Source organism: Rhinatrema bivittatum, chromosome 6 (genome assembly GCF_901001135.1).
Source record: "Rhinatrema bivittatum chromosome 6, aRhiBiv1.1, whole genome shotgun sequence".
Classification (NCBI taxonomy): Eukaryota; Metazoa; Chordata; class Amphibia; order Gymnophiona; family Rhinatrematidae; genus Rhinatrema; species Rhinatrema bivittatum.
The window spans coordinates 219,920,773-219,943,650 of NC_042620.1; the positions used below are offsets into that span (position 1 = coordinate 219,920,773).

General features: G+C 41.1%; 1 protein-coding gene across 2 annotated transcripts in view; it reads left to right on the top strand.

Moving 5' to 3' along the window:
* Positions 1-22,878, top strand: part of LOC115093999 (connector enhancer of kinase suppressor of ras 2-like) — a 99,577-nt gene that overhangs the window by 40,757 nt on the left and 35,942 nt on the right. The window contains exons 2-3 of one of the 2 annotated variants that reach the window (XM_029606569.1): positions 17,034-17,104; positions 17,958-18,061. In XM_029606569.1, the coding sequence (XP_029462429.1) occupies positions 17,034-17,104; positions 17,958-18,061 (175 nt within the window). The remainder of the gene's footprint in view (positions 1-17,033; positions 17,105-17,957; positions 18,062-22,878) is intronic. The other variant, XM_029606571.1, reaches the window with a different exon arrangement.

The window sequence follows — 22,878 nt, forward strand, 5'->3', positions numbered from 1 at the left end:
ATATCTGCGAGAACAAATAATCACAACCCGTTATCAATATTCAAAATCAACAAGTTTGAGGCACAGCTATAAAGGTACTAATGTGTGACTAGTTTCAGCGTCTCTTGTCTCGGTTATCCGGTAGGGTGTTTCTTCCACCGGAGGGGCCACACGAGCACCATTTTTAAAGGGCTCTTAGCCAATGTGAAGACAATCCATCCATGATGACGTCACACAGTCATCATGGATGGATTGAAAAAAGACTGGTTACAGGATAGTGTACCATTCTATGGCTGCATTTAAGCCATCAGGATGTAAATAGTTTAAATGGAATATCCATCTTTGTTCATGGAAGTTCAGTAGAGTTTGTGGATCTCCCCCCCTACTCGACATAGTAATTTTGTCTATAACCCGTCACGATCTGGCCCAGTGTGTATATTCCATAGCATCTATAGTGTGTATATTCTATCGTCATGCACACTAACATAAAAAACGTAGCATCCACATGCTGCTTGCTTCTGAGTGCTAAATAGCATTTGGTAGTACTCACATACTTAACTGATCATACACACCCTTTTCCTCATGAGCTGCCTTTTTTACTTTGAAACTAGATTAAAGAAAGCCCAGCACTTAGAACTGGAGTCAGTGCTGAGGAGAGAAGTGGGAGAGCAACTGGACCCCATGAAATATCCACATGGCATATAACTTTCAAACAAATGCGCACGGTGGTATATACGCACTTTTATGGCTACGAGCAGATCTATACTAGTATTTTATAATCCGCACATATGATATATGCGCGTTTTATAAAGTACACTTATCTCTACCTTCCAACAATGGCCTGAATTCAAAATGGCGCCGATAGCCCCTGTGATATAGTAAGGGCAAAGGCTATCGGCGCCATTTTGAATACCGGCAGCCAACAGCCCGAATGCAGGAGATCGCTCCAGGAGCCACGCTGGACCACCAGGTACTTTTGGCAAGTCTTGGGGGGTCAGGGGGGTGGGGGGCCTATTCGTTGGTGATCCGTTTATTCGTGGGGGTTCGCCATACGTTTCAGAACCTCCACAAATACAGCAAATATGGCATATATGTTGCAGATTCACAATGCGTTGAAAACGAATGCACACCCCCTATAATCCATCTCATACTATACAAAATGTAAAAGTCACAGTAAAACCTAAAGGCACCAGTGTCACAATAAAACAAAACCCATTATGCTAAGCAAGATCATAGACTGAAAACAGATGACATCTAATAATAAACCAAGGCCAGCAATACTGATCAGGAAAAAACAAGAGAACCTGCAAAAATGTACATAATCACTAACTAAATACAGTTCTGAGAGAAGTTGGTTCCGTACGTAAGGCCCAATGCAAGAAAAAGTGTGCAATAGGTAGACTCGCTTCTTTTTTTCTCAGGAATATCCAAATGATAATCACCCTTTGACTGCAAGGAATGCTGAGAGATATATGGCCTCAGTTAAGAACATGCCATGCTGGGTCAGACCAAGGGTCCATCAAGCCCAGCATCCTGTTTCCAACAGTGGCCAATCCAAGCCATAAGAACCTAGCAAGTACCCAAAAACTAAGTCTATTCCATTTTACTGTTGCTAGTAATAGCAGTGGCTATTTTCTAAGTCAACTTAATTAATAGCAGGTAATGGACTTCTCCTCCAAGAACTTATCCAATCCTGTTTTAAACACAGCTATACTAACTGCACTAACCATATCCTCTGGCAACAAATTCCAGAGTTTAATTGTGCGTTGAGTGAAAAAGAACTTTCTCCGATTAGTTTTAAATGTGCCACATGCTAACTTCATGGAGTGTCCCCTAGTCTTTCTATTATCTGAAAGAGTAAATAACCGATTCACATCTACCCGTTCTAGACCTCTCATGATCTTAAACACCTCTATCATATCCCCCCTCAACCGTCTCTTCTCCAAGCTGAAAAGTCCTAACCTCTTTAGTCTTTCCTCATAGGGGAGCTGTTCCATTTCCCTTACCATTTTGGTTGCCCTTCTCTGCACCTTCTCCCTCACAATTATATCTTTTTTGAGATGTGGCGACCAGAACTGTACACAGTATTCAAGGTGCGGTCTCACCATGGAGCGATACAGAAGCATTATGACATTTTCCGTTTTATTCACCATTCCCTTTCTAATAATTCCCAACATTCTATTTGCTTTTTTGACTGCCGCAGCACACTGAACCGATGATTTCAATGTGTTATCCACTATGACGCCTAGATCTCTTTCTTTGGTGGTAGCAGCTAATATGGATCCTAACATTGTGTAACAATAGCATGGGTTATTTTTCCCTATATGCATCACCTTGCACTTATCCACATTAAATTTAATCTGCCATTTCGATGCCCAATTTTCCAGTCTCACAAGGTCTTCCTGCAATTTATCACAATCTGCTTGTGATTTAACTACTCTTAACAATTTTGTATCATCTGCAAATTTGATTATCTCACTTGTCGTATTTCTTTCCAGATCATTTATAAATATTTTGAAAAGTAAGAGTCCCAATACAGATCCCTGAGGCACTCCACTGCCCACTCCCTTCCACTGAGAAAATTGTCCATTTAATCCTACTCTCTGTTTCCTGTCTATTAGCCAGTTTGTAATCCACGAAAGGACATCGCCGCCTATCCCATGACTTTTTACTTTTCCTAGAAGCCTCTCATGAGGAACTTTGTCATACGCCTTCTGAAAATCCAAGTACACTACATCTACCGGTTCACCTTTATCCATATGTTTATTAACTCCTTCAAAAAAGTGAAGCAGATTTATGAGGCAAGACTTGCCTTGGGTAAAGCCATGCTGACTTTGTTCCTTTAAACCATGTCTTTCTATATATTCTGTGATTTTGATGTTTAGAACACTTTCCACTATTTTTCCTGGCACTGAAGTCAGGCTAACCGGTCTGTAGTTTCCCGGATCGCCCCTGGAGCCCTTTTTAAATATTGGGGTTACATTAGCTATCCTCCAGTCTTCAGTTGATCTCTAAGATAAGCCAGACTCAAGCCTAGGCCCTAAATATAAGGCAAAATAGATCCAGCTCTGTATAAGGATCTCAAATGAGGAAGGATCATCCTGTATGTTCATAATGACCACAGTCAACCAGAAGCAATGCTGCTGAATACTGGATAAGGGGAAACTCACAAATAAGGCATTATAGTAATCTACGCATGACATCACAGTAGCATAGATCAATGTGCAAGGTTTTGCTGACTAAACCAAGGCTTCAACTTCTAGATCAAATGTAGATAGGAAAACACTCTGCTAGTAACCTTAGAAATATGCAAACCCAGATTTAAATTTCCCTCCAAGTACACAACCAAGTTGTATACCTCTTTTGTAAAAGAAGTAATATAATAGAAGATGTAATAGGGCAAACTGATAAACTAAAGAGTAGCAAATTATCTGGACTGGATGGTACACATCTCAGAATACTGAAAGAAATGATAAATGAAATTGCAGATCTATTATTACTAATCTGTAATCTATTATTAAAATCATTTACGGTACCAGAAGACTGGAGGGTAGGCAATATAACGCCAGTTTTTTAAAAGGGTTCCAGAGGTGAACAAGGAAACTACAGACCGGTAAGCCTGACATCAGTGATGGGAAAAATGACTGAAACTATTATAAAGAACAAAATTGCTGAACATATAGTCATAGTTTATAGGACAAGCCAAATATGGGTTTAGCCAAGGGAAGTCTTGCTCCCTAATCTGCTACATTTTTTTGAAGATGTGAATAAACATGTGGCTAAAGGTAAGCCAGCTAAAATGGTGTATCTGGACTTTTAGAAAGCATTTGACAAAGTACCTCATGAGAGACTCTTGAGGAAATTAAAAAGTCATAAGATTGGAGGCAATGTCCTATTGTGGATTTAGAACTGATTAAAATATGGAAAACAGAGAGTAGGGCTAAATGGTCAATTTTCTCATTGGAGAAAGGTGACTAGTGCAGTGCCCCAGGGATCTGTGTGGAACCGCTGCTGTTTAACATATTTGTAAGTGACCTAGACATGGGAATAATGAGTGAGATGGTCAAATTTGCTGATGATGCAAAATTATTCAAAGTTGTTAAATCACAAGAGGACTGTGAGAAATTGCAAGAATATCTTCCAAGAATGGGAGACTGTGCATCGAAATGGCAGATGGCATTTAATATGGACAAGTGCAAAGTGATGCACACAGGGAGGAAGAACCCAAATTATAGTTACACGATGCAAGATTCCACATTGGCAGTCACCACCCAGGAAAAAGATCAGGGTGTCATCATGAATAATATGTTTAAATCCTCCACCCAGTGTGTGGCAGTGGTCAAGAAAGCAAATAGACTGCTAGGAATTATTAGCATAGGAATGGATAATAAAACAGACAATATCAAAATGCCTCTGTATCGCTCCATGGTTCGATTGCACCTTGAATGCTGTGTCCATTTCTGGTCATCGCATCTGAAAAAAGACAGAGAAGGGCAACAAACACAATAAAGAGGATGAAATGATTCCTCTATAAGGAAAGGCTAAAAAGGTTAGGACTCTTCAGCCTGGTGAAGAGACAACAGGAAAAATATGATAGAGGCCTATAAAATAATGACTGTATTGGAACAGGTAAACACGAATCTGTTGTTTACACTTTCAAAAAAGTACAAAAGCTAGAGGACATGCAATAAAGTTAGTAGGTGATACATTTAAGACAAACAGGTGAAAAATCTTTTTTATTCAATGTATAATTAAACTCTGGATTGCACTACTGGAGGATGTGGTAAAAGATGTTAGCTGGTTTTAAAAACGATTTGAACAAATTGTTGGATGAAAAATCCATAAACCATTATTAAGGTGGATTTGGAGAAATCTTCTGCTTGTCCCTAGGATAAGCAGCATGGAATCTATTTATTTAGGAATTGTGCCAGGTACTTGTGACCTAGATTGGCCACTGTTGGAAACAGGATGCTGGGCTTGATAGACCTTTGGTCTGACTCAGCATGGCAAAACATGTTCTTATGTCCCATTTAACAAAAGCTGAACCATGGCCATCACCAACACTTCGGAGTTATCTGGAATTAACCCAGGTTTATTTGGCTAAATCTACTTCTATACTGCTGCCAGGCATGCATTTAGATTTCCATGGTTCCAGCTCCCCTCTATTCCCAGAGCCACATGGAAGTGGGCATCATCCATTTTATATAATGTGCTCCTACCCTGAACTTCCCAATTATAGCTACAAGTGGCTGAGCAAACAGATTGAACAATACCAGGGATAGCAATGACTGCTGGGGGGAGCCCTGCATAGCAAGGAAAGGAATGAGGAAGAATGTTCACCCACAGCAACCTTCTGAGCCCGATCCTTCAAAAAGAGCAAACTGTACTAACACACAGGGTCATTATTTAAACTGCAAGATGCTGTTATCAGTCGGTACAATTTAAATCAGGGGAGGGGGAGGAGTGTGGGCAGGGTTATGGCCCGGCAGCGCTGCAGGCAATAATGTTTCCCACGGGATAATGTTTCCCACGGGAAATTTATTTATTTTATTTATTTTATTTTATATACCGGCAACCGTTTGCACATCGTGCCGGTTTACAAGTAACTTATAACAAGGAATATATAGGCGAGGCCTTTACAAAGAACAATAACACCATTTCCTGTGGTGGCTATGGGGGCGAAAGTGTGCAGCCTGGCTGCAACCGCGGCGGATGAAAACGCACCTCCGCCATGTGGCCGGCTGCATTCGTTCGCCCCCCCCCCCCCTTTTTTTCCCGCAGGTCATCATTCCGCTATATTCCGTTCATTGATCACCCAGAAATCTGATGAGCAAGGTACAGTACTGGGTCCAGGACATTGTGATCACCATTAAACTCACATATTTGGTTTAAAAATGCCTTTTCGACAAGTTTAGCAAGGAATGGAGTATTTGAAATTAGATGAAAAATTTCCAGTACTTTAGGATCTAATGTTTGAATTTTCAGAAGTAAACGGGCAGCCGCTTTCTTTAAACTCACAAGCATTACACCTTCACTCGTAAAGATATTAATAATTGTCCTCAGCAATTCAGTTAACCCACTCTTAAGTAGGTGTATCTCCTTCAAAGGTAGTGAGTCTAAGGGCAGACCAGACAATTTTATGATTAATTACATCAATGTCAGTAATGACTCTCACCATACATCAGTGAACAGAGTTCAGGCAAGAATAGGGGCATGCAACCTGATTATTTTTGTTTGTATTAGGGATAAGCTGCTTTGGGGAGGTGGGAGGGAAGGATGGGGAAGATCCAGGGAGAAGGGTCTAATTGTTTTATTTTTGCTGCGCTGGGGAGGGTTTGGCAGTGGGGGGGGGGGGGGGCAGAACCTCTTCCCTTCCTTTCCTTTTGATTTTTCAGGGTTTTTTTTTCCACTTTGATGTGCGGTATTTATTTCCATTCAAATAAACAAAACAAAATAACAGCAAACAAAATGAAAAATAAGTAAAACAAAACATATTTACATGCACACCCCTATCTGCTTGTGTGTCACACACCAAATGACTATTCAGGGAACGAAAGGGTTATTGTTCAGATGGGCCTTTTCTCTTTCACAGAATGACATAAGCACTGCAAGTGTGCACTTACGTTTGGTAGGCCAGTGATGCTATAAAAATAATGCTCGAGGTCCTGCCATTATTACCTCCAAATGAGATACTTAATAAATATCACAATTCATCTGTGCATGATTTAAAATATTTGGTAGAAACATCTGGAGGAAGTGTTTTGCTGTATCCCAAATGCAGCCACTGTGGTTTGAAAGGACCCAGAGGTGAGATAATGCTACAATTTGTTAAGGTCACATCCTGTTTGGATGAGAGGTGCTCTATCAACCCAAATGTTTATTGTTGTTATTGTGATTATTAATTGTATTATTGTTCTAATACTGTGCCTATTATTAGTATTTTTTTTGTCTCTCCATCTTGACTAAATTGTAAGCTCCAAGGAGTTTGGACTGTCCACAAGAGGGTTATATTATCACATGCTGCATAGGGCTAAAGTCTGTGCGTGCTTTGTACCCGCACACCTTAGCGCAGATGTTCAAAGTGGACTTGTGTGCATACTTGTAAGTCCACTTTGAACATTTGTGGGTTGTTTCTGTATGTGCTTATACATATGTGCAGAAAGTTACACCTGTTCCTAAGAAGGTTCATTTTCTGCATGTACATTTTCATGCATTCAATCAAAACTATGCATGCAAATGTTTTCCCACCCCAACTCTACCTCTAGAAATGCCTCTTGCTAGTGCGGTTAAAAGTATATGTGAAATGGGGTTTTGCGCATCCTTTTTACATTCACAACCCTCTAATTGATTTTCAAAGCATCACTTACATGCATATATATAACAGAGTTTTGTGTATGTTGGTTTGAAAATTAAACCCTGTATGTGTCTGTACAGCACTGCGTACATCTGCTATACACTATGAGACTGATATTTAGCGCTACTAAGTCAGATAAACAGGGATTTATCCAGCTAAGTGGCAGCTGCTGAATATCCAACTATGTTCAGCGGATGTCACTTAGCCATATAAATATTTATCTGGCTAAGTAAATAGCCGGATATCTTGTGGGTGGGCATGGGGAATGGGCAGATCGGGGTGGGGGCTAATTATCCAGATAAACAAATCGGATAAGTGCCGATATTCTGACTTATCCAGTTATGTTAAACAAATAAGTTAGGCTTGCTAGCATAGCTGTGCTGCTGAATATCCCTTCTAAGGGGCCGATGCAATAAAATCACGTAGAAAGTGGGAGCTGAATAGTCAGCGCCCGCTCTCTTAATGCACCCCAGGTGCCCCCAAGGGGGGGGCGCCATGCAATATTTAAATTAGAGGGTTGTGTTAGCAAGGAGGGCGCTCACGAAAATTGACGCCGGGTTTATCGGCGTCTGTTTTCGTGACTCGGCTGTCCGCCGGTAGAAAACCGAGGTCAATAAACTCGGCATTGGTTTTCGTGATGGATCCGACTGTCAATTTGTTTTTTTTACTTTTGTTTCTTTTATTTTTCATCCTACTTAATATCGCAATGATATTAAGTAGGAGGCAGTACAGAAAAGCAGTTTTTTCTGCTTTTCTGTACTTTGTTTTGATGCGCACAGCTATTAATGCCTGCTCCAGGCAGGCAATAGATGACAGTTAAATGTGTATCTGAGACACACATTTTTTTTTTTGCATCAGAAATGAATGCCTAATAGCCTCATTCACATGCATTTGCATGTGATGAGTGCTATTAGATTCACTCCGCGTTGGACGCTCATTGAATATGCGCTAATCCCCTTTTTGCATTAGAGGATTGATTAACGCCTATTCTACCTGTGTCCGACTGCAGGTTAACAGTGCGCTCGGCTGAGCACACCGTATTGCATCAGCCCCTAAGTTATCTAGATAAGTTATATCAGGCTAACTTAAATAGCCAGATATCTTTGAATATTAGGCCCTATATAAATAATAATAATATAGATCCTTTAAGATAAATGAAAGCACATTTTCAATATTTGTATTCAGTAAATCAATCAATATTAAAGGGGAGAATAAATTATTTACCCTCCATATTAACAGACTTCCAAATTATATCATTGCATTGCTGATGTATCTATGTTATCAGACATGCAGATTCCAGTCACTACAGTAATGTAAAGTTACCTCAAGGTCTGGTTCTTCAATTGGCATTCCTTACTTATCTATACAAATGGATTTCTTTCTATCATTGTTGCACCTTTTCTGACAGTCTAGTGAACATGTATAAGACACATCAAACACCAGTCTAGATGCTAGAGGTTATGTGAAAAAAGCTATTTTGATCAATTCTGACTTTATGCAAACAAACCAAATCTTTCCAAGGAGCAATCTGAGCACTGATCTGGCAAGAGAACATTGGTCATTCATCCAAGATGGCAACCTGAGTAGTTGTGTTGGAGTTTGCTCCTGTTGATGCCTTCCTTTTTTTCCCTCATGGTGCATTCTGGAAGAAAACGTCAAGCTCAGGAGTGTGACTCTGACCGCTCTACCGGCTCATTTACCTTTAGGACCAATAGTCATCCACATTGTCCAGGAGGCCAAAGCTTTGGGAGGAAGCTCGTAGCAGGGTGTTCGGGAGGAAGTACAACCTATCACCCTGCAAGAGTCACAAACAACTCTGTCCTCGGAGGATAAAAGGGCCCTGGAAAACCCAGCAGAGGCCCATTTCTCCAGCCAGCCCCATGAATTCTCTCTTCAGGGAGAAGGAGGAGGATTCCATCATGAGCCTGGAGAACAAGAGTGCTCTGGGAGATTTATCAGAGCTGAGTGGAGCCTCTGCTTGTTCCGGGAAGGCTACAGATCGTGCAGTTTTGCACCAGCTACAGCGAAAGGAAATGAATATTACCTCAGCCTTGAAAAAAGACCTGGTAAGGCCTGAAATAATTTCTTTAGATACAATATGGGACGCTATTCAAACCCTAATTGAAAATATTTTCCAACAATTAAGACCAGTTGTGGAGGTTATTTAAAACATGGATCAGAGATTAAAAACAGCAGAACAATCTGTGACTGAAAACAAAGCATCCTGTCTTTCCTTGAGAGAAGCGTTTAAGGAATCTTCTAATTTAACTCAAAATGTTATTAGAGAAAACCAGATAATTTCTAACAAGATGGAACTCCTTGAAAATCAAATAAGAGGGAAGAATTTAAGGTTTATAAATTTTCCAAAAGATCCTTTGACCCCCACCTAAAGATATGTGGAATAAATACCTTACACAAATATTGAAAATACCTGAGCAAGCTTTGCCACTAGTTTCTAGAGTGTACCCTGTTTCCCCGAAAATAAGACATCCCCCGAAAATAAGACCTAGTAGAGGTTTTGCTGAATTGCTAAATATAAGACCTCCCCCGAAAGTAAGACCTAGCAAAGTTTTTATTTGGGAGCATGCCCGTCGCACAGAACACCAGAGCATACAGCTGTGATTTTTTTTACCTTGCAGGATTCACAGTTAGTTGTCATCACAAACCAGCATAACCAGACAACTATTCAGAATATGATAAATGTTCATTTTTTTGTTCAACAATATATGTGAATTCTTCTTCATGGAAAAATAAGACATCCCCTGAAAATAAGGCCTAGTGCATCTTTGGTAGCAAAAATTAATATAAGACACTGTCTTATTTTCGGGGAAACACAGTACCACATCCCCCCCTTTAAAAAAGACTCTCCCTCTCAAAAAGAATTCCAGGTTTTAACTCCGGTTGTTCCTAACTTGGACATTACTAACATTCTGGAAACATCTCAAAGGGATCATGTCAAACTTTCCACTTTAATAGTTTCCTTCTTACTAGAATCTGACAAAGAATGGATTCTGAGGATGTTCTTCCGACATCATACAGAGATGTTCCTGGATATGAAAATCAGTGCCTTCCCAGATCTCGCAAGAGCCACCCAATTGAAAAGGAGACAATTTCTTCAATTGAGGCCCCAAGTTTTACAACTTTTCTTGAAATGTATTGTGTAAATCTATAAATTTAAAATTAAAAAAAAAAAAAAAGAACATTGGTCATTCTGAACTGTGCAAAGGTCTGAAACCTTCAGAGAAGTTTCTGAGGAAGAAAACTGGTAATCGTCTACCTTTAACTGACGGGTTGAATCAAATAGCAGACCAAAGATAACGAATGCCTTGCCTGAGTCATTGACAGCTGAGATAGATAAAAAGTGCTTCTGAAACAAATTTACTGGCCGATTCAGTAAAGTCCGCGGGAGAGCGGACGAACGCCTGCTCTCCCGGCGCGCGCCCAGGCCACTCGCCTGTGCGTGCAATTCTGTATTTAAATTAGGTGGTGCGGTAGAAAGTGGCAAAAGAAGGTGCTAGGGAACTAGTGCATCCCTAGCGCCTCCTTTTGACCCGGAGCGGCGGCTGTCAGCGGGTTTGACAGCCGATGCTCAATTTTGCCAGCGTCGGTTCTCGAGCCCGCTGACAGCCATGGGCTCGGAAACCGGACGCCGGCAAAATTGAGCATCCGGTTTTTGGCCCGACAGCCGCCGGTCCATTTAAAAAATGTTTTTCTTTTTTTTTTTTACATTTTTTACTCTTCGGGACCTCCAACTTAATATTGCCATGATATTAAGTCGGAGGGTGCACAGAAAAGCAGTTTTTAGTTTACTGCTTTTCTGTGCACTTTCCTGGTGCCGGCAGAAACTAACGCCTTTCTTAAAGTCTATATCGCGCGGGCATACCTAATAGGACCATCAACATGCATTTGCATGTTGAGGGCGCTATTAGTTGCCGCGGGTTGGACGCGCGTTTTCCGTCCCTTACTGAATAAGGGGTAAGGGAAAACGCGCGTCCAAGGGCAGGTTAACAGTGCGCTCCATCGGAGCGCAATGTACTGTATCGGCCTGTTAGACAGTTCTTTTTATTGAGGCATTTGCCACATTACAGCTACAACCGAGTAATTAAAATTTGGGGGCTAAAAGCAAGGTAGCTTAAAAATGACAATGATTGATTAGGCAATGATTTAGAAATAATTGTTGCGTTTGTTCTTCTATGTTTATATTTTATGTATGATGATTGTAACTCACCTAGAATATAAGATAGAGCGAGTAATGAATAATTTTTAAACTTAGGTTTTGTTATGAAGAAGGAAAGCAGAGCTGCTTCCCAAAAGCATCAAAGTACAATGGAAAGAGTTGACTTTAAGGCAGCTGTCAGCTCAGTAATAATTACAGAAGTAGTTCAGGCTGCAGCTGAGACCTACAATAATCAATGTTTAATATACACACATAGGGGATACTTCTGAATAGCAGGCTGCTTCTTTTGTGGAGAAGATGGACCAATCCAAGCTTTATGATGAGAGTCAGAGATTGCAACTCATGAGGTCCCTATTCATTAAATATATTGTAGGAAAAATCCATAATGATGATGAAGGATGTATTGTATTGTTTAGAAAAAGTAGGACATATAAAATATGTACATTAGTATAAGGTAGTCTTTCTTTCCTTTCTTTTTTCTCTCATGCATATTAATCTTGATTATTCTTGACATCTGGTACCCTTCTGTTCTAAGTAATTCCATTTTTTAAATCATGCCCTTCTTTTGTTAGTATGCTCAGCATTTGATTTTTTGGAATTAGATACCTTACTCTTTAAATTGTATTGAATATCTAAGTCATTTTTAGTAAACTGTTTATATGGCGCGATGTATGTTTTTGTTTGTATACTTGTTGTTTTATATATTTTGATTCCTGGAAACAAAATTATAACCTTGTACCAAAACATTAATTTGATCATGAATGAAAAAAAATGTAATAAATACATTGTGAAGGTGTAAAGCACTCTCACAAAGTGCCATCTCCATTCCTTAAAATGCACAGACTGTATTTTTATTGACTTCTCTGAAAGAGCAAATAAGTACTTCTGCCTCTTCAGTTTCAATATTATATAGCAATCCTATGTAAAGGCAAAAATTATAGGATTATTTATTCAGATAAACATTGATGGACTGTGATGGCATCCCACCCAATCCCTGTAAATCCTTCTTTCTCTGGTCACTGGAGGTACAAAAGGTGACCAAATGATCCATCACAACTAGGAGTTTGATGCCAAAAGAAAGTAGCGCTCCTTTATTTACAGACATCACCAAATTGTCCATGGCTCACATATAGGGCAATGGCCCTTTTTAAGAAGACAAAAAACACAACCCTGTTTAGCTGGACTAATGGTCCTGGGTCTCCTTCCTCTGCCTCTATAAAATCCTGTGTGAGATGGAACAGATAAACAGGGAACAGTTATTTACTCTTTCCAAAAGTACTAGGACTAGGGGATACTCCATGAAGCTAATAGTTTCACTTATAAAACAAATCAGAGAAAGTATTTTTTTCACTCAATGCCAATTAAACTGTGGAATTTGTTGCCAGAGGATGTGATGAAAGCAAGTTCGTAGAAGAAAAGTCCATAAACCACTATTAGCCATGAGTGGCTATGAACAAGAAGGAATGGACCTATTCTTTGGGATCTTACTGAGTATTTGTGACCTGGATTAGCCACTATTGGAGATAGGATGCTGGGCTACAGAGACATTTGGTCCGATCCAGTATGGCATTACTTGTTCTTATGTTCCTCTACCCCTCCCCACTCCACACCAAGCAACCCCTTCTTCCACCCCAACTCCCTTGTAGTCCCCACATACAACATGGAGCTTCATATTTTGGATAAGCACATCACTACAGCTTTTATTTACATCAATCAATTCATCTCATGCTTCACTGGGGTTCATTTGGGTTTTGCATAAATTTGATTCTGTGGTAACCGAATAGTAAAAAAAACAAGGGTATAGTAAACACCATTGTAAACTAACCCAATGCACAAAATATGAGTGGTAACTAACTGCAATTGTGCATCTTTATCAAAGAAACTTTTTTTATTTCTAAATTTTTTTTCTATATTTCTATAAAGAAGGCTGGTAGAATGGTAAAATACCCATCTTACACGCTGCATAACTTGGAAAGGAATCACCTAAAACTTCTGGTGACCTTTAGCCGCTCATTGTATTTTCATCCACCTACTCTTCATCAATTTTATTATTACTATAAATTAAAACATTTCAAATATTTGTAATAACTTCCTTATGGAACATATGTTTTTATCCCAAACAATGAAACCTTAGACATATATCCTCCCTATCACTTATGTGTATTTCATACAAGTCAATAATATCCCTGCCTGTGCTTGTGAAATATACATATCATTGCACTATACTAACAAGGGGCCCTTTGTTTCGCCATAAGGCTTCTTCAGGGGCTATTTTCTCTTATTACAAGAATCAGTATGTAACTCCCTTATATCCTCAGGGAATAAATCTAACAATAAGGAGTATTTTATGAAGGTTAAATAGAATAGTAATACTTATCTTAATTCCATACTCTCCTTTCTTTCAATTCAAAATCCATTTTTCATAGATATTCCTCATGTATTCAATAAATATATATCATGGCTAATATCTAAGGATAATACCTTGGTCGGCTTTACTGTTTCCCATGTACATCTTTCATCACTATCCTTTCATATGCATATAAATCTGCTCCACATCTCAGAACAATGCCGACTCGATTGCTCATTTGAGAAGTGAGTTTTATATGGGCGATCGAATCGGCATTGTCACCAGACGTTTTAAGTGATTCCTTTCTACGTTATGCAGTGTGTGATATGAGTATTTTACCATCCTCCTGTATTAAAAGCTGACAACACAAACTATTTTATAAATTAAACTGTAACCATCATATGCAATTGTGTAAATAACAGTCATTTGGGACAGGTTTCATGTACATCTTTGCAATATAATCACAGGTCACTTTGTAATCCAGCTTTTTAAATATAGCATCAACAATATCCACAGTATTGTTTTAGAATTTTTTGGTACGCATATAAAAGAGGCTTATCTTAAAGTCTGTCCTTAGATGAGTTATGTCAAAGAAGGTCTGTCCCATATTCTATCACTGGCTCAGTGCTTCAAATCCATCAGCATCGGGGATACAAGCAAACCTTCAGAAATCAGCTTAAAGAGTCCACGGAAACATATATGAAATGAATGTCTAAAATGATTTATGTTAAAGTCCACCTACTTTACTCATTTAGACAAACTTTGCTATGGACAGCATAATAGGCCAAGCTTGAACTCAGGAAAAACACCATCAGTGGCATCAAGACTGAAACACTTTAAATACACAACAAAAAGCACGCGAATCCGGGTAACAGCCAGCAGTGCAGATGATGCAACACCACTGAAACTCTCACAAGAAGAAAAAATGACAATCAGCTGGAAGGACATTGGCAGATATAATCTATCAAAATGTATGCTAGTCGATCTTCTCATTCAATCCATATGGAATGACTTTATGAAGACAGAAAACCCATATTGCTCACATTTATCAAGAAGCCGCCGTATGTCACCTCCTCAGGAATATGGCCGTATAGTTTTCAAAATGGTCCACTTGTAACTGGGCAAAGCTTTCTCCATAACAGAGTCAATGTTTTACTGTGGATGCCCATGTGGATAAAGGTGAACTGGTAGATGTAGTGTATTTGGATTTTCAGAAGGTTTTTGACAAAGTCCCTCATGAGAAACTTCTAAAAAATTAAAAAGTCATGGGATAGGAAGCGATGTCTTTTCGTGGATTACAAACTGGTTAAAAGACCGGAAACAGAAAGTAGGATTAAATGGTCAATTTTCTCACTGGAAAAGGGTAAACAGTGGAGTGCTTCAGGGATCTGTACTTGGACCGGTGCTTTTCAATATATATATAAATGATCTGGAAAGGAATACGATGAGTTAGGTTATCAAATCTGCAGATGATACAAAATTATTCAGAGTAGTTTAATCACAAGTGTATTGTGATACATTGCAGGAGAACCTTTAAAATCATTGGCTCAGTGTGCTGCAGCAGTCAAAAAACCAAACAATGTTAGGAATTATTAGGAAGGGAATGGTTAATAAAATGGAAAATGTCATAATGCCTCCTTATCGCTCCATGGTGAGACCACACCTGGAATACTGTGTACAATTCTGGTCGCCGCATCTCAAAAAAGATATAGTTGCAATGGAGAAGGTACAGAGAAGGGCAACCAAAATGATAAAGGGGATGGAACAGCTCCCCTATGAGGAAAGGCTGAAGAGGTTAGGGCTGTTCAGCTTGGAGAAGAGATGGCTGAGGGGGGATATGATAGAGGTCTTTAAAATCATGAGAGGTCTTGAATAAGAAGATGTGAATCGGTTATTTACACTTTCAGATAATAGAAGGACTAGGGAGCATGCCATGAAGTTAGCAAGTAGCACATTTAAGACTAATCAGAGAAAATTCTTTTTCACTCAACGCACAATTAAGCTCTGGGATTTGTTGGCAGAGGATGTGGTTAGTGCAGTTAGTGTAGCTAGGTTTAAAAAAGGTTTGGATAGGTTCCTGGAGGAGAAGTCCATTAACTGCTATTAATCAAGTTGACTTAGGGAATAGCCTCTCTGTTATTACTGACATCAGTAACATGGGGTCTTCTTAGTGTTTGGTTCTTGTAGCCTGGTTTGACCTCTGGAAACAGGATGCTGGGCTTGATGGACCCTTGGTCTGACCCAGCATGGCAATTTCTTATGTTATTTTGTTCTTAATATCTGGAAAACCTGACTGGTTTTGGGGTTACCAGGACAGATTTGGGAAGCCGTGATCTTTATGTATGACAGGATGAACTGCACTGGCCTACAGAACTAGCTACTAATGTCTGTCGGCCAGTAGAAGGGAATTCCTTCTCTATGTTGCACCAAACTGCAGCAGTGTCTTCTCTTCATAGTTCATACGCCAAATGGCAGGGGCTCTACCCCCCTGAAGGAGTAGGTACCAGAAATTAGATTTCAGCATGCAGGCTACTAGGTGCCTACAGCTTTTCCACTTATATTTATTTATATATCGACATCACTGAACTGCATTGTAAAAGATCATTAACATGTTCACAATGTCCTTGCCCCAAAGAGTTTACAGTCTAAGTGGCCTATTTACTAAATGTTTTCTCCCATTTTGTATCTATGGGAAAAATGCTTAAGTAAAGAGGGGCCTAAGTTTGAAGTCAAAGAAATTAAGTGACTTGCTCAAGGCTACATTGAATGGGGTGATAGGAAATAACGTTTCTCTAACCATTATATTGCAATGCCATTGCATATTTAATTTTAATAGTGAATTTTCATTATTTAATAGCATTTCGTATAATAATGCACATATATTGCATGTAGACTAGCACAATATAGTTGCACAATGAAAATGAATTTGCTTCATATTATTGTAACAAACCATGAATTTAAAGTAACAGTGCAATAAGACCTATATCGTTCATTCCTTAGACTATTCCTGTGCCTGCAGCTTAGTCCTGCCACTCTATTGGTCTGACAGCAACGTACATACAAATACAAGCAGCTTCTAATATTCTAAAGGTTTGTGTATGAGTCTATCCTGTTCTTTTGAGAGAGTTTCCCATAGTAATCATTTCCCTTCCTTGGTTTGTTTTTCATGGTTTTAGGTGGATGAACCGCCTGGGTCTTGCAGCCATCGGTTACACACCAGATGAAAAGGATATTAGGCCTAACGAAGGTAAAACAGAGCTTCACTGGCTAGGTTGTGACTGAAAATAAGCTTAAATCTAGCTGGCCAAACTCAGCCGGCTAATTTTAAGCCTGCAAAACTGCGTCTCAGTCTGACCAGCCAGATTAGCTGGCTAATGCTGAAAATCTGTGCTGGACTAACTTCCTCTTCCTGATCTAACCCTGCCACTGGGACTGCCTGCTTTATGAATGGGTAAATCTAGCTGCTTAGCTCAGCAGAGAGATATTTTCACCCAAGGATGTAGTTGCCTAACCCTGTAGTTAGGTAGCTAGACCCCTTTGATAATGGACCCAACAGTGATTAGCTTTTCCATCTTATTTATGACAAATTAGCAAGTTTTCCCTTTTCTAACATTCTGAAGCAACATGTTTATAATGTGGGGGGTCAATTCTGTGGCTCAGTAGACTTTTGCCACAACCTTTACATTTAATTCTTAGATGTAAAAATTCTGCAGCCTTTTTCTTTTATACCTTTAGGTTGCATGATTTTTTCTGTGAATTTTTTTCCCTTCCAGAAACTGCAGTAAAATCAGAGTCTTAAGCACAAATTATTCATTTCAAAATGGTGCAAGTGCAGTTCCAGCAGTTGAATTGGTCCTAGAGAAAACTGATGGCACAGAATGGTAGAAAGCCTTTGGCAATTCAAGATCATTGGCTTGCCAAAATTTCAGCCCATAAAATTTTATTGTATTATAAATTACAAAACATGTTCTCCTATCTCCTGAGTTTCAGTGCTACAGCTCTTCAGTGTGCCCAGATCATTATTTTTTGCAATGTTCCTAGAATGCTTTAATTTCGCTTTGAAGAGTGAGAACCAAGCAAGAACTGAATGTTGTTGTTAGCAGATTACTGGAGTGAAAGTGACCAGGATGATACTGATGGCTCTCTAACGCTGAAACAAGAAGGTCCCTCAACAGTGTGTGATACCTACCATAGAACCCCCTCAGTAAGTCAGAAACACTACGTACACTATTATATATTTTGTATTTTTAGCAAGAGTTGAGTAGCCTGGCAATGTAAAGGAATTAAAACTCATAGTATCATGTAATCTTGAAAACACAAAGAGTTGGAGAGATATATAGTCTCTGATGAAATCTAACTAGTTGCACAAAATCCTAAAGAGTGAAATAATGGGCTAGTATCCCTGTGTTCACTATACTAATGTTTGATGCTAGTTGAAACATATATACACACACACAAATGAGAAATTACTAGTTACCTGACAATTTCCTTTTCCTTAATCCAGACAGATGGATTCAGGACCAGTGGGTTATGCACCTCTATCAGCATATGGAGATAGAGCAAACTGACATCACAGTATACATACTCCTGCAGTGCCATCAGCCTGCCAGTATTCTCTTCAAAAGCCAAGTATGGAGAGACTAATAAAAACTTGATTAATAACAGAGTATCATTTCAGTACTCAATTAACAAAAAACACTGAACTCAGGCAAAGAATGTATGAACACTAACTTAGGGACTGGATGAACACTTACCAGTAACCCCTGGAGTATGCAGCCATGCAGGAGGACAATAACACAATCATTCGGCAGCCAAGGACAGGAAGCTGAATCTATCTGTCTGGATTAAGGAAAAGGAAATTATCAGGTAAGTAGTAATTTCTCATTTCCTAGCACCCAGACAGATGGATTCAGGACCAGTGGGATGTACCCAAGCTACTCCTGAATAGAGTGGAAGGCTGCCCGCAGTCCAGTCAAAAGCACACGTGCAAATGCTGCATCCTCCCGGGCTTGCAAGGTGTAAAGGAGAACCATGTCGCAGCTCGGCAAATGTCGATGGGAGACAACAACCTAACCTCCACCCATGACACTGCCGGAGCCTTAACCTGAGTAGGCAACCGCTTTTCAGTGGCCACATATGTGGCCATGACTTCCTCCTTAAGCGAGCTATTGCAAAGCCGGCTCGTCCTGTTTACCTCCACCATGAAGGACAAACAAGCGATCCATCTTTTGGAAAGGTTTAGAAATTCCAGATAACTCACGACATGTTCTTTGACATCCAAGGAATGCAACAGGTGATATTCCATCATATCTCTTTCCCTATCCAGAGATGGCAGGGAAATAGACTGATTCAAGTGAAAATCTGAGACCACTTTAGGCAAAAAAGAAGGAACAGTACACAGCTGTATAACCCCTGGAGTCACCCAAAGGAATGGCTCCCGGCAAGACAAGGTCTGCAGCTTGGAAATGCGACGAGTAGAACATATTGCCACCAGAACCACCAATTTCAAGATCAGTAACTGCAATGTAAGGCTACACAACAGTCGAAAAGTAGGGCCCACCAAGAAATCCAAAACCAGATTAAGACTCCACAAGAGTACCAGTAACTGCAAGGGAGCATGAAGATATTTCAGTTCCCTCAAGAAATGAGTCACATCTGGATGAGCCGATAAGGATTCAACACTGACCTGGCCCCTGAAACAGGCAAGAGCCACTACCTGTACCTTCAAGGAATTAAGGGCCAATCCTTTATTCAACCCATCCTGCAAAAATTCCAAAATGAGCTGGATCTTAACTGAACAAGGAAGCACTCCTCAGTCTTCATACCAAGTTTCAAACACTCGCCAAACCCGCACATAGGCTAAGGAAGTGGAGAACTTTCGAGCACATGACAAAGTGGCAACCACCACAGTAGAATATTCCCACTTTAGCAAGCGAGCCCTCTCAAAGACCATACTGTAAGACAAAACCAAGTCGGATCTTTGGGAAGAACAGGTCCCTAATGCAACAGATTCCTAGGCATCGGAAGGCGGAGTCTACCAGGAGCCTTCAAAGATCTGCATACCAAGGTCTCCTGGGCCAATCTGGTGCCACCAAAAACACCATACTCCCTATGACCTTTGACCCTTTGAACTATTCTGCCCAACATGGGTCACGGGGGAAAGGCATACAGCAGCTTGTCCTTTGGCCAGACCTGCATGAGAGCATCAAAACCCAAGGACTTCGGATCTTTCCTGCAATTGAAGAATTGAGGAACCTTCACATTGCGAGAAGTCACCAACAGGTCTAGAAACGGAAGGCCCCAGCAATCCACTATCAGCTGAAACGTCTCGTCTGACAATACCCATTCTCCTGGGTCTAGACTCTCCCTGCTGAGAAAGTCTGCTCTTATATTGTCTTTTCCTGTAATGTTGAGGCCGAGATCTCCTGAAGATGCACTTCCGCCCATTCCATAAGTTGGTCTATCTCCTGTGACACTTGCTGACTCTTGGTTCCTCCCTGCTGATTGCTGTAAGCCACCGTCGTTGTGGTGTCCAAATTACCAGGACCTCTAAACCTTGCAGCCTGCTGCTGAACTATAAGCACGCCAACTGGATTGCCCAGGCTTTCAGCTGATTGATGTTCCAGAGAGAATCTTCTGTATTCCAGCACCCTTGTGCCATTAGTTCCTGTCAGTGAACTCCCCAACCTGGAGGCTCACATCTGTCGTGAGTACCAACCAGTCTGGCAATGTCAGGGAAACTCCTTTTTGCAGATGATCCACTTGCAACCACCAATGGAGGTGAGAGCAGACTTCCATCTTCAGGTGGAGCTGAATCGAATAGTCCTGAGACTGTGGGTTCCAATGAGACAGCAGGGAGTGCTGAAGAGGCGCATATGTGATCTTACACATGGCAGGTTGCTGCCATCAAACAGAGTACCTGCAGATAGGACCACACTGTCAGGCGTATATTGTTCATCAAGAGACTCATCTGTATCATCAACTTCTAGCAGGAAAAATTTGCCCTGTTTTGTATCGAACTGAACAGTCAGATACTCCAACAACTGAAATGGCTGAAGACTGTTCTTGGCTAGGTTCACCACCCAGCTGAGCTCCTGCAACAGAGAGATCACCTTGTGGGTCACTTGGCCTGAATCAGCTAGTCATCCAAATGCGTGTGTACCAGGATCCCATCCTTTCTCAGCTCTGCCGCCGCCACTACCATAACCTTGGAAAAAGTACTAGGAGCAGTGGCCAAACCACAAGGCAGCACTCAAAACTGATAATGGCACCCCAACAGCATGAGATGCAGAAAAAGTTGGTGCTCCAATCAGATGGGAATATGGAGGTATGTCTCGGACAGATCCAAGGAGGTCAAAAACTCCCCCAACTGCACAGTCATTATCACTGAGCATAATGTTTCCATGCGAAAATGAGTCACCCGCAAATGATGGTTGACCCCTTTGAGATCCAGGATGGATGAAAAGAGCCCTCCTTCTTGGGCACAACGAAACAAATGGAATATCAACTCGTATTTTCTTGAGACATGGGTACTGGAACCACAGCCCTCAGACTGAGGAACCTTGACAATGTACACTCCACTGCCTGCTTCTTCTGTGGGGAGTGGCAGGGAGACACCATGAACATGTCCCAAGGAACACTGCAAAACTCCAGCATATATCCCTCTCGTATCACCTCCAGGACCCACTGATCCGATGTGATTTTGACCCACCTCTGTTAAAAGAGAGAAAGACGTTCCCCTATATCCTACTTCTGGAGGTGGGTCAGCAAACTTTCATTGGGAGGCTTGGGAGGTTCCACTACCTGAGCCTAAGCCTCACCTGGGCTGTCTGGGACGAAAGGACTGAGACCTACAGAAAGGCCGAGTCTTCTGAAAGGTCATCCCTCTGTAGGGACGAAACCACTTGGAAACCTTGAGATGACCTCTCATACCAAAGGGGCTTGGTGACTGCTTCTTTTTCTCCAGCAACCAAGGGACCGGGAATTTGCCCCACTTACTGGCCAGTTTCTCCAACTTGCTCCCAAATAAAAGCGAGCCATTAAAAGGCAATTTCGTAAGGTTAGCTTTGGAGGTCGCATTGGCCAACCAATTTGTCAGCCAAAACTGACGCCTAGCCACTATTACCGAAGCCATTCTTCTGGCCAAGATGCGGACCTAATCGCAGCCCGCATCTGGTAAAAAGGTGGTGGCGGGTTCCATAATTGCCCTGGAATTCACTCCAGAATCATCAACCTCCTGAGAGAGAAGCAAACAAGAGCGAGCTACCAAGGAACAACAAGAAGCGCAAGACCTTCCAAGCACCTCTCGGACCTCCCGAGACGTGCCCCATCCAAGCAAAAGCCTCCCCTTAGGGAAAACAGACACCTCAGAAGAAGATACTGACTCTCTGAAGGAAGGGGAAATCCCCCCAGGGATGAACCATACCGAACCATGATGCGATTCTTCTCCAAAGACGAGTTACCAGCTCTAGCGTCTCTGACCCTGAAGACGCTGGCTATTCCAGATGCGAGCACCACAGCGGAGGCCTGGTCGGTCTCCGTCAGGCCTCATGCTATTTCCCAATGCTGCAGGCCATACAATAACTGATTGACCTGGAATGGAATGCCCCGAAGGCCAGCTTTAAAGGAGGATGGGCCCTAGAAGCCCTATAACCCCTGGAATCCATGGCCAAAGAACTCCTACGGTTCCCAAATGTGGACGCCATGGTCTGCGCAACTTCAAAGCGCACAACCATCCCAGTTGAAGGAGGAGCTGCACTCAGGGATGCCCAGGACAGACGTCAGGAATCCATTCTTAAACAGTCATTTAATGATGCAGCAATGACCCTGCAGATCGCTTCTTGCTGCGCCGTGGTGACACGTGCCTGCTTGCTTCTCTCCAGAGACGCAACCAACTCCGCCGAAACATTAGAACCAGCGATATCTTCCTCATGGATGCGACCTCAGACCTGGTACACACCTTAGCCAGGGGGGGTTAATAAACAAGTGGATAAAGGTGAACCGGTAGATGTAGTGTATTTG